The following is a 13,213-nucleotide window of genomic DNA, read 5'->3' as shown; positions in this document are numbered from 1 at the left end:
AAGCTGAAGCAAATGGCTATGCAGATCTTGGAGAGTGCTGCTGTGATTTCAGAGAGTGTCCCTAGCACCATGTTCCAAATAACATCTTAAAAGGGGTTTCCTTTTCATCTATGTAGTTGCACTCTGGCACTAATGAAGGAAATCTGGGTAACATCTTGTAGGGTTGCTGCTTGTCACATGTTGGGATTAGTTAAATGGGCGCTTTTAGATATAAAAACTTTTTATATGTGTACACAGTGGCGTACCTAGGGGGGGCCGGGGGGGGGGGGGGGGCGGCCCGCCCCATGTGCCACTCTCAAGTGGGGTGCCAGGGGCGGACTGAACCGCCGCAGCCGCCACCACTACTGAGGATCCGGGACACCCATCCCAGATCCCCAGCAGACAGCGCTACATTCTTCTGTATGCGCGATACACGCACATACAGGAGAAGGCATCCCCTCTGTGTGAACCGCATCTGTAGCTACACAGAGGAGACGTGACCTCCGCCCCCACGCAGCACAGGTGCCGATGACGTCACTCATCAGCGCCTGTACTGTGGAGGGGAGAAGACGCGGGCCCTGCAGCTGAGGAGATCGCTGCGTGGGATATCAGGTGAGCATCCTTTTTTTTTTTTTTAACCCTGCCTATATCTATAGGGAAGGGGGGGGGGTGCTCTGCATATACTTATAGGGAAGGGGGGGGAAGAGGGGGAGGGCTCTGCATATACTGTACCTATAAGGAAGGGGGGGTAGGGGGGGGGGGTGCTCTGCATATACTGTACCTATAGGGAAGGGGGGGGGGAGAGGGGGGGTGCTCTGCATATACTGTACCTATAGGGAAGGGGGGGGGAGGGGGGTGCTATGCATATACTGTACCTATAGGGAAGGGGGGAGAGGGGGGGTGCTCTGCATATACCTATGGGAAAGGGAGGGAGAGGGGGGTGTAGCTCTGCATATACCTATGGGGAAGAGGGGGTGTAGCTCTGCATATACCTATGGGGAAGAGGAGGGGGGTGCAGCTCTGCACATATCTATGGGAAAGAGGGGGGTGTAACTCTGCATATACCTATGGGAAAGAGGGGGGGGTGTAGCTCTGCATATACCTATGCAAAAGAGGGGGGTGTAACTCTGCATATACCTATGGGAAAGAGGGGGGGGTGTAACTCTGCATATACCTATGGGAAAGAGGGGGGCTGTAGCGTAGCTCTGCATATACCTATGGGAAAGAGGGGGGGTGTAACTCTGCATATTCATATGGGAAAGGGGGGGGGAGTGTAACTCTGCATATACCTATGGGAAAGAGGGGGCGTGTAGCTCTGCATATACCTATGGGAAAGAGGGGGTGTAACTGCATATACCTATGGGAAAGAGGGGGGGGGGGAGTGTAACTCTGAATATACCTATGGGAAAGAGGGGGGTGTAGCTCTGCATATAGCTATGGGAAAGAGGGGGGTGTAACTCTGCATATACCTATGGGAAAGAGGGGGGGGGGAGAGTGTAACTCTGTATATACCTACGGGAAAGAGGGGGGTGTGTAGCTCTGCATATACCTATGGGAAAGAGGGGGGTGTAACTCTGCATATACCTATGGGAAAGAGGGGGGGGAGTAACTCTGCATATACCTACGGGAAAGAGGGGGGGTGTAGCTCTGCATATAGCTATGGGAAAGAGGGGGGTGTAACTCTGCATATACCCATGGGAAAGAGGGGGGGGGATGTAGCGTAGCTCTGCATATTCCTATGGGAAAGAGGGGGTTACCTGGCTACCTACCTACCTGCCCTTTTACTGTGCAGGACACCAAGGAGGGCATTATTACAGTTATTGGGCCTATAGATGGAAAGATCGTGTAGAGGAGGGCACTGAATATATGCAGAGTCTGACATGTTTTTCCTGCAGATGTTAAGAGATCCACATGGCGGTCTTATCCGGACGGAGAAGAAAAGGAAAGAGGACGCAGCTGATCAGAAAATATGTAATTGTGAGTCCCAAAATGTACCTGTAATCACTTATATGGTATACACATCCTGTGCACAGCTGATATCTTCCACCATATGGTCCTGTATATAATCACTTATATTGTATACAGATCCTTTATAGTATACTGGTCTGTGTATAGTGGTTTCATTCAGTACAGTATGGCGGTATTATCCAATTATTGTGTGGTGGTATATATTTACTCCTTGTATACCAGTATTACTGGTCATGGAAATTTACTTACGTTAAAGTGTTTCTTACATATATAAATTTTTAATTTATTGTGTGTGGGATTTGGGTGGAATAGGAGCATGGCAGAAGATTGACGAGCTGCAGAGCCTAGCAGGGGCCCTTGCCTTTTTTTTTGGTCCGGGGGCCCCGAGTGTTGTCAGTCCGCCCCTGGGGGGAGGGAGGGGGTGTAATTAAGGGGTGTGTGTGTGTGTGTGTGTAGGGGGTGCCAAACAAAGGGTCCGCCCTGGGTGCCAAATGCTCTAGGTACGCCCCGTGTGTACAACATATAAAAAGTTTTTATACCTAAAAGTGCCCATTTAACTAATCCCAACATGTGACAAGCAGCAACCCTACAAGATGTTACCCAGAAGTATATTAGAAACATTTTTGCTTTGCCAAGATGTACAATCTTGGCAAAACAAACATTTAAAGAAAACTGACTTTGAAAATCCCACCACTAGGGGTTGCCATACCTCCTGGGACGCTGAAGAGTCCCACAGCAGCATGAGCATGTCTAAGGGTCATGGACCCGAGATGGCTGATTGACAAGGTTGCAGAAGTAAGGCAACACTCCTGCAAAAAAGATTTATCCAAGCAGTACTTCAAACTATTCCGAAACAACAAGTCCCAGCATTACAGGACTGCCTAAGGATGACACACATGAATGACACAGGAAGATCTAAGTTATACACTCACTATATTGTCTTTGGTGGTAGAGTACAGGCAATCTCCAATAATCATTGCATGTGTGTGTGTGTGTACAGCATAGAGCAAAGGGTTACAGAGCAGGGCTGCCAGGCTGAGTGAGGGAGGGGGAGGAGTAATCACAGTAGAGGCAAGAGAGGGACACGCCCCCTCCCTCTGACAAGTTGGAAAAGACATTGGGCAGCTGTAATATGCCTTTTTTTGTGAAATATCGGTGACAGAGACATAAAAATTACATGAACATGATCAGGATGAGGTACTGAGAAACATATAACAGTTTTTTTTTTTTTTTTTGTGGGATCTGAAAGGTACGCTTTAATTTAGGTTAAAGCAGCCAATGACATGCCTTTCTTTGTCCTTAGAGAAACATTATTGCGAGACTATTGGAGGGGAATTTTGCAAGAACGTGAGCACTTGCCTCACAATTTTTCCAAGGAGGCCTTATGGCTAATCTTTCTTTATGTCAATCCAATCAGAAGTTTGTGGTACACGATACAACGATGAATCTTCACTCTAAATGCTTTACAGTTCAACTCCTGTCATTTTTCTTACCACTCTACACAAATAAAATCTAGCCCCTAATAATAAAGTGTATAGTATAATAATAAGTGCTGAAACTAGTGGGAAGGTGCATCTGGATCTCTAATCTAAGCCTATTTTATTGGAGCCAAGTTCAGCAGATCCATTTGGTTTCTTCCATAAAGTATTGAGTGGAAAGCACCTGGTATTACTAGGAGCCAAGGTTCATTCAAGTTCTGCTGTTTGTGCTACCATAGAAAGATATAGTAAGCATTCAATTTTATTAAACTTCGAGGACTTTCACTATCCAGCATAGTATTAAAGAACTAGAGACAGGGTTCCACCTTCCGTGTTGACAAGTACTGAGTTATAGGTCTAGCAGCAGTAGTACCCCTGAGTAGTCTGAGGTTTACCTTGCTTTCTGTAAAAAAAAAAAAAAAAAAAAAAAGGGAATATCTACTTCTAAGGCTACAATCACACTCTGCAGCCTCTGGTGGTCTCCTCCCTTTGCTACTTCAACAGCAGAGGAGAGCTGTAGTTTCAGCTGGTGCCAGCCAGGTAGCAGACACAACTTTCATAGACAAAAGGTTTCTTCTAGATATACACTGAACAATGACCGCAGCAGGAACAGTTGGCGTCTGACATCTTGTGTCCAATAATGCAACACCACGTGGTGGCCATATCATGATCGGCTCTCAGATAAAGTATTGACCTCTCCTCTGCACAGCAGAAGGCAACATTCACTAGTCATGGGTAAACATGGCGATGTAGGTCTTTGACCACAGGCAGATTCTTGGGTCCTGGAGGTATAATGATGGTATTTCTGTAATAGCCACACTTGTTGGTTGTTCCTGAGCCACTGTATCAAGAGTAACAAGACTGGATGAACCATGGACAGACATTTGATAGAAGATAATATAGAGGCAGGCCACGTGGTTGGTCCAAAAGGTGAGCATCGGGTGGCACATTTGATATTTCATCAATGATTTACCACAGTGGAACAACTAGCCAGCAGTACAACAGTGGTAAAGTAATACAAACTCATCAGGCCTGTGGTGGCATTGTCATAGCCTGGGAAGGGTTTTCATAGAAACATAAAATGTGTCAGCAGATAAGAACCATTTGGTCCATCTAGTCTGCCCAATAATCTGAATCCTATCAATAGTCCCTGGCTACCTAAGGATAGCATTATGCTTATCCCATGCATGCTTAACCCCTTAAGGACCAGGCCATTTTACACCTTAGGACCAGAGCGTTTTTTGAACATCTGACCACTGTCACTTTAAACATTAATAACTCTGGAATGCTTTCAGTTATTCTGATTCAGAGATTGTTTTTTCGTGACATATTCTACTTTAACATGGTGGTAAATTTTTGTGGTAACTTGCATCCTTTCTTGGTGAAAAATCCCCAAATTTTATGAAAAAATTTAAAATTTAGCATTTTTCTAACTTTGAAGCTCTCTGCTTGTAAGGAAAATGGATATTCCAAATAATTTTTTTTTATTCACATATACAATATGTCTACTTTATATTTGCATCATAAAATTGACAAGTTTTTACTTTTGGAAGACACCAGAGGGCTTCAAAGTTCAGCAGCAATTTTCCAATTTTTCACAAAATTTTCAAACTCACTATTTTACAGGGACCAGTTCAGGTTTGAAGTGGATTTGAAGGGTCTTCATATCAGAAATACCCCATAAAAGACCCCATTATAAAAACTGCACCCCCCAAAGTATTCAAAATGACATTCAGTCAGCATTTTAACCCTTTAGGTGTTTCCCAGGAATAGCAGCAAAGTGAAGGAGAAAATTCACAATCTTCATTTTTTACACTCGCATGTTCTTGTAGACCCAATTTTTGAATTTTTACAAGTGGTAAAAGGAGAAAATGTATACTTATCTTTGTAGCCCAATTTCTCTCGAGTAAGGACATACCTCATATGTCTATGTAAAGTGTTCGGCGGGCACAGTAAAGGGCTCAGAAGCGAAGGAGAGACAAAGGGATTTTGCAGAGTACGTTTTTCTGAAATGGTTTTTGGGGGGCATGTTGCATTTAGGAAGCCCCTATGGTGCCAGAACAGCAAAAAAAAAAACACATGGCATACCATTTTGGAAACTAGACCCCTTGAGGAATGTAACAAGGAATAAAGTGAGCCTTAATACTTAAATTTTTGCAAGGGTTAATAGCAGAAAATACCTGCCAAAATTTGTAACCCCATCTCTTCTGAGTATGGAGGTACCCCATAAGTTGACCTGAAGTGCACTATGGGCGAACTACAATGCTCAGCAGAGAAGGAGTCATATTTGGCTTTTTGAGAGCAAATTTTGGTCAGAACAGCAAAAAAATAAAACCACATGGCATACCATTTTGGAAACTAGACCCCTTGAGGAACATAACAAGGAATAAAGTGAGCCTTAAAGGGGTATTCCAGGCAAAACCTTTTTTTTATATATATCAACTGGCTCCGGAAAGTTAAACAGATTTGTAAATTACTTCTATTAAAAAATCTTAATCCTTCCAATAGTTATTAGCTTCTGAAGTTTTCTGTCTAACTGCTCAATGATGATGTCACGTCCCGGGAGCTGTGCATGATGGGAGAATATCCCCATAGGAACTGCACAGCTCCCGGGACGTGAGTCATCAGAGAGCAGTTAGACAGAAAACAACAACTCAACTTCAGAAGCTAATAACTATTGGAAGGATTAAGATTTTTTAATAGAAGTCATTTACAAATCTGTTTAACTTTCTGGAGCCAGTTGATATATAAAAAAACGTTTTGGCCTGGAATACCCCTTTAATACCCCACAGGGGTTTCATGACTTTCGCATATGTAAAAAAAAAAAAAAAAAATTACAAAAATTAGTTTCCCCCCAAATTTCACATTTTTGCAAGGGTTAATAGTAGAAAATACCTCCCAACATTTGTAACCCCATTTCTTCTGAGTATGGAAATACCCCATGTGTGGACATCAAGTGCCCTGCGGTCGAACTACAGTGCTCAGAAGAGGAGGAGCACCATTGAGCTTTTGAAGAGTGAATTTGTTTGGAATGGTAGTCAGTGGCCATGTGCGTTTACAAAGCCCCCCGTGGTGCCAGAACAGTGGACCCCCACATGTGACCCCCATTTTGGAAACTACACCCCTCACAGAATTTAATAAGGGGTGCAGTGAGTATTTACACCCCACTGGCATTTGAAAGATCTTTGGAACAGTGGGCTGAGCAAATGAAAAATTACATTTTTCATTTTCACGGACCACTGTTCCAAAAATCTGTCAGACACCTGTGGGGTGTAAATGCTCACTGTACCCCTTATTACATTACGTGAGGGGTGTAGTTTCCAAAATGGGGTCACATGTTGGGGGGTCCATTGTTCTGGCACTACGGGGGCTTTGTAAACACACGTGGCCTTCAATTCCGGACACATTTTCTCTTCAAAATCCCAATGGCGCACCCCCTCTTCTGAGCATTGTAGTTCGCTCGCCGAGCACTTTACATCCACATTTGGGGTATTGTCTTACTCAGAAGAAATGGGGTTACAAATTTTGTGGTTTTTTTTCCTATTTTCCCTTGTGAAAATGAAAAATTTAGGGTAACACCAGCATTTTAGTGAATTTTTTTTTTTTTTTTCATTTTCCCATCCAACTGGGGGGGGGGGGGGGGGGAGACAGTGTAAGGGGTGTATATGTAGTGTTTTACCCTTTATTATGTGTTAGTGTAGTGTAGTGTTTTTAGGGTTCATTCACACTGGCGGAGGTTTACAGTGAGTTCCCTGCTAGGAGTTTGCGCTGCGGCGAAAAATTTGCCGCAGCTCATACTTGAAGCAGAAAACTTACTGTAAGCCTGCCCGTGTGAATGTACCCTGTACGTTCACATGGGGGGGCAAACCTCCAGCTGTTTCAAAACTACAACTCCCAGCATGTACTGACAGACCATGCAGGCTGGGAGTTGTACTTTTGCAACAGCTGGAGTCACACTGGTTGGAAAACCTTCAGTTAGATAACAGAACCTAACTGAAGGTTTTCCAACCAGTGTGCCTCCAGCTGTTGCAAAACTACAACTCCCAGCATGTACTGATCACCGAAGGGCATGCTGGGAGATGTAGTTATGATACAGTATAGAGACCACTGCAAACGGTGGCCCTCCAGATGCTGCAAAACTACAAATCCCAGCTTGCCCAGACAGCAAACAGTTGTGTGGGCATGCTAGGAGTTGTAGTTTTGCAAGATCTGGAGGGCTATAGTTCAGAGACTACCATATAGTGGTCTCAAACTGTAGCCCTCCAGTTGTTGCAAAACTACAACTCCCAGCATGCCCAAACAGCTGTCTGGGCATTCTGGGAGTTGTAGTTTTGCAACATCTGGAGTGCTACAGTATAGAGACAACTATATAGTGGTCTCGGACTGCAGCCCTCCAGATGTTGCTAGGCAACTTACTGGCTTCCATCGGATCCAGGGAGCCAGCCTCACGACATCGCCGCCCGTCGATCTCCGACGCCGATCGTCGCCCGCAGCCTCCGCAGATCGGTAAGTGGACTCCGGCGCCGGTCCCCTTCGTTTCCCCGTTCTGCCCCCCGCCCCCGATCTGCTACTGGTTGTCGAGTCTAGACCACCAATAGCAGGGATAGGAGGGGTGGCACCCCTGCCACCTCACTCCTATCTCTTCAGGGGGATTGTGGGTGTCTTAGACACCCGCGATCCCTCTTATATTCCGGGTCACCGGGTCATCATAGACCCGTAATGACCCAGAATTGCGCAAATCGCAAGTGTGAATTCACTTGCGAATTGCGATGATCGCCGACATGGGGGGGGGGGGGGGGGGGTCTGATGACCCCCTTGGCATTTGCACGGGGTGACTGCTGATCGATATCAGCGTTTTAACCCTTTAGGTGCGCGGCAGGGACTGAAATTCCCACGGACGTATGAGTACGTGCCTGGTCCTTAAGACCCAGGGTGCAGGGACGTACTCATACGTGCCTGGTCCTTATGAGATTAAAGGGGTACTCCGGTGAAAATTATTATTTTTTTTTTATCAACTGGTGCCGGAAAGTTAAACAGATTTATAAATTACTTCTATTAAAAAATCCTTCCTGTACTTATCAGCTGCTGAATATTACAGCAGAAATTATTTTCTTCTTGAAACACAGAGCTCTCTGCTGACATCATGACCACAGCGCTCTCTGCTGACATCTCTGTCCATTATTTATGAACTGTCCCGAACAGCATATGTTTGCTATGGGGGATTTCCTTTTACCCTGGACAGTTCCTAAAATGGACAGAGATGTCAGCAGAGAGCACTGTGCTCATGATGTCAGCAGACAGCTCTGTGATTCAAACGGAAAAGAATTTCCACTGTAGTATTCAGCAGCTAATAAGTACAGGAAGGATTAAGATTTTTTAATAGAAGTCATTTACAAATCTGTTTAACTTTCTGGCACCAGTTGATTTAAAAAAAATAAAATAAATAATAATAAAGTTTTTCGCCGGCATTCCCCTTTAAACTCCTTCACTGTATTTGCAGCTACCACTTCTGCAGGAAGGCTATTCCATGCATCCACTACTCTCTCAGTAAAGTAATACTTCCTGATATTACTTTTAAATCTTTGCCCCTTCTTTGGATAGGGGATAAGATGTCTTAGGGCCGGAGTACCCCTTTAATAAAAACTACCGAACCAAAAAAAGACTTGTTTGGCAATGTTCACGTTACATATTACAATCAGATTGTTATTTTTATGTTTCCAACCAATGGCCTGAAAACTGAACACATAGCCATTTAGTAATGCCCTCTATTGACATCACTTCTAAATCATCAATACGTCTCTCTGCCTTATAACCAGTGTGAACCATGGCTGACACATTATTTATTCAGACATCACTCTCGGGTCTTGAATGCTCATATTTTCCCAGCTTTATTTAGACGGCTCTGCTGCTGAATGATGTCGGCCATGAATACAATTAATGTCAGCTTTTGATATATCTATTTTCTTTCTGGCTCTCAGGAACGCTTCTTGTGAACATAAGTACGTCCAATACGGAAATATAAGCGATATTACTGCTCACAATGCACATGTAGTGTCAGCAGAATATGCAAGTATATATCAAAATACCCAATCCTCAATGGGGGAGATTTATCAAAACCCGTCCAGAGGAAAAGTTGCTGAGTTGCCCAAAGCAACCAATCAGATCGCTTCTTTCATTTTGCAGAGGCCTTGTTAAAAATGAAAGAAGCGATCTGATTGGTTGCTATGGGCAACTGGACAACTTTTCCTCTGGACAGGTTTTATGCTGTATTAGGGTATGTTCACACAATATTTTCCAATGTAAAAAAATTGTTGAATCCTGACAGAAGTCGGAGGCATACCCTTCAGATTTCTGCTGAAGATGTTCCCTTTCAATGCTGCAGACCTGACCCAAGTTTTGACCTCTGTTTAGCCCAATCTATTTCTTCCCCATGGCTCAGAAATGAATAAAAAAAAAATAAAAAAAAAACCTGTGTGAACACGGCCTTAGACTGGGGTTGCTGATGGGACATGTCTCACTGACAAGGGGACAGGCCACAGCCAGTTGTCGCTTATTTCCAGTCGGTAAAAAGAAAAATGCTACAAACAGTTCTAGGGAAATGTACTCCAGCATTTAGGCATTTATGTAGATGTGGTCAAGACAACATACTAAAGTTCAAACAGAGAATCAGAATGAGGAAGAAAGGGTATGGGAAAAATGGAGATTTAAGTACAGTGGTCCCTCAACATATGATGGTAACCCATTCCAAACGAACCATCGTTTGTTGAAAACATCGTATGTTGAGGGATACGTGCAATGTAAAGTATAGGACAGTGGTCTACAACCTGAGGACCTCCAGATGTTGCAAAACTACAACACCCAGCATGCCCGGACAGCCGTTGGCTGTCCGGGCATGCTGGGAGTTGTAGTTTTGCAACATCTGGAGGTCCGCAGGTTGAAGACCACTGGCATAGGAAGTTGTACTCACTTGTCCCCGCCGCTCCGGACGGTCACTGCTCGTCACCACTGCCCTGGATGTCTCCTTCCTTCGCTGTCGCCGCGTCCCCGGGGTGTCCTCTGCTTCCCTGGCATCCTCGCTCTCCGTCACCGCTCTGTCGCCGCCATCACGTCGCTACGCATGCTGCTCCTATTGGATGACGGACGACGTGATGACAACGATGGAGAGCGCAGACGATGGAGGGGATCCCGAAGAGGATGCGCCGGAGCCCCGAGGACAAGTAAGTGATCGTCAGCGGACCACACAGGGCACTGTAAACGGCTATCCGGTGGCAGCTGAAGAAGTGTGCGCTGCCGGATAGCCGTTTATGCGATGGCCCCAACATACAAAAGCATCATATGTTGATGCTGCCTCTGAGAGGCCATCGCATGTTGAAATTATCGTATGTCAGGGCCATCGTAGGTCGGGGGGGTCACTGTAACTTCGTACATGGTATGGTTGTTGGTTACAGTCAAGCTGGTCTAAGAATTTCAGAAACTGCTGATCTACTGGGATTTTCATGTACAACCATCTCTAGGGTTTACAGAGAATGGTCCAAGAAAGAGAAAATATCCAGTGAGCGGCACTTCAATAGATGAAAATGCCTTGTTGATGTCAGAGGGGAAGGTGTTACTGATGCCTTTCTGTCATCTTGAACCAAATAACCTTTCATTACAACTAAGGTATGAAGCATATAATCTCTAAATGCACAACACAGTGAACCTTGAAGCAGATGGGCTACAGCAGCAGGAAGACCACACCTGGTGACACTCTTCTCAGCTACAAACAGGAAACTGAGGATATGATTTTCTCAGGTTCACCAAAATTGGGCAATGGAAGAACGTTGCCTGTTCTGATGAGTCTCCATTCCAGCTGTGACATTTAGATGTCAGGGTCAGAATTTGGTGTAAACATGTATCCATCCTGCCTTGTATCAACGGTTCAGGCTGGTGGTGGTGTAATCATGTTGGGGACATTTTCTTAGCACAGTTTGGGCCCCTTAGTACCAACTGAGCATTATTTAAATGTGTAAGTAAAAAAAAAAAGTAGGTAGGCGATCCAGCAATTTCGTATAATAAATAATTAAAATACGGAATTGCTGGATCGCCTACCTACTTTTTTCTACTTACTCGTATGAAGCGTGGCCAAGCTTGGATCAGTGCAAGACCAAAGGGAGGTGAGCTGAAAATAACTTGCATTATCTATTATTTAAATGTGACAGCCTGGGTATTGTTGGTGACCATGTCCATTGCCATAGTGTACCCATCTTCTAATGGCTACTTCCAGCAGGATAATACACTGTGTCGATAAGTTCACATCATCTCAAACTGGTTTCCAGTGACAATAAGTTCACTGCACTCCAATGGCCTCCACAGTCACCTCACATTGCATTCCATCAGATGTCAATCCAATAGAGCACCTTTGGGATGTCATGGAATGGGAGATGTGCAGACGACAAATCTGCAGTAACTGTGTGATGTCATCATGTTTATATGGACCAAAAACTCAGAGGAATGTTTCAAGCACTTTGTAAAACTAGGTCATTGAAAATGAAGGAAAAAGGGGGGACAACCTGGTACTAGTAAGGTGTACCTAATAAAGTGGCCTGTGAGTGTATTTGCTTCTTCATACTTATCAATTTCAAACTTTACATTTAACAGTTTAAAGGGGTACTCCGGCGCCTAGACATCCTTTGGATAGGGGATAAAATGCCTGATGGCGGGGATCTCGGCGCTGGGGACCCCCGTGATCTTGCATGCCGCACCCAGTTCTCATGTTCGCTCCGGGTCTGATTACCGGCGACCACAGGGCCGGCGGCGTGTGACATCACGCCTCCGGCCCCGTGTGACATCATGCTCCGTCCCTCAATGCAAGCCTATGGGAGGGGGTGTGACGCTCCGCCCCTCAATGCAAGCCTATGGGAGGGGGGAAATGATGCCCCCTCCCATAGGCTTGCATTGAGGGGCGGAGCATGACGTCACACGGGGCGGAGGCGTGACGTCGCATGCCGCCGGCCCTGTGGTCGCCGGTAATCAGACCCGGAGCGAACATTCTCTGGGGACTGATTTTAACTGGGGTGCTGCAAGCAAGATCACGGGGGTTCCCAACGCCGGGACCCCCGCAATCAGGCATTTTATCCCCTATCCTTTGGATAGGGGATAAGAGCTCTAAGCGCCGGAGTACCCCTTTAATATGTTATGGCTTTAGACAGAAATCAGTTTACAATATCTATTTAACATGCTTTTATGATAATCTTTTTACCTGGGGTGCCAACAGAGGGAGGCGGATATACGCCAACAGTTTACTTAGTTCTCTTCTTCTTTCTTCCACATCATGCCGGACCCAGGTAAGCAGGGCATTGAGAATGGTTTCTTCATTTGGAATGTTCATATCATCACTTGCTAGTAGTTTAGCTATTTCTGTCCCTGGCAACAATAGGAACTCTTGATTTCTTATTACTTCCAAGAAATGATCCTGAAAATAAAAGTAAGGGTTTAATTACAAGTCCTCTACCGGATGGATATACTAATTGTTTGGAATTGGCAATGAAAATTAGATTAGTAAAAGGGAACCTGTCACCAGATTTTACCTTAAATAACTGGTGGCAACCAGTGGCGTTGCGACCAGGGTGCGGGGGGGTGCGGCCCGCACCAGGTGACACCACCCTGATGGGGTGACACCAGGTACGGCCCCGGTCCTCAGTTGCGCTGTCTCCGTACTAGCAGCAATCCTCCCCCCCCCCCGTCCTCACTTGCCCTGTCTCCGTACTAGTAGCTCCATCCCCCCCTCCGTCACCAGCACAGTGAACCGG

At 45.2% G+C, this 13,213-nt stretch overlaps 1 protein-coding gene across 3 annotated transcripts in view; it reads right to left on the bottom strand.

Moving 5' to 3' along the window:
* The window catches only part of KLHL5 (kelch like family member 5), an 89,274-nt gene that overhangs the window by 21,786 nt on the left and 54,275 nt on the right, over window positions 1-13,213 (bottom strand). For all 3 annotated transcript variants that reach the window (XM_056556826.1, XM_056556836.1, XM_056556817.1), the window contains exon 5: window positions 12,664-12,876. In XM_056556826.1, the coding sequence (XP_056412801.1) occupies window positions 12,664-12,876 (213 nt within the window). The remainder of the gene's footprint in view (window positions 1-12,663; window positions 12,877-13,213) is intronic.

The sequence above is a fragment of the Hyla sarda genome, chromosome 1 (genome assembly GCF_029499605.1).
Source record: "Hyla sarda isolate aHylSar1 chromosome 1, aHylSar1.hap1, whole genome shotgun sequence".
NCBI classification, from domain to species: domain Eukaryota; kingdom Metazoa; phylum Chordata; class Amphibia; order Anura; family Hylidae; genus Hyla; species Hyla sarda.
The sequence above is the reverse complement of the archived record's forward strand: the minus strand, read 5'-3'. Positions and strand labels throughout refer to the sequence as shown.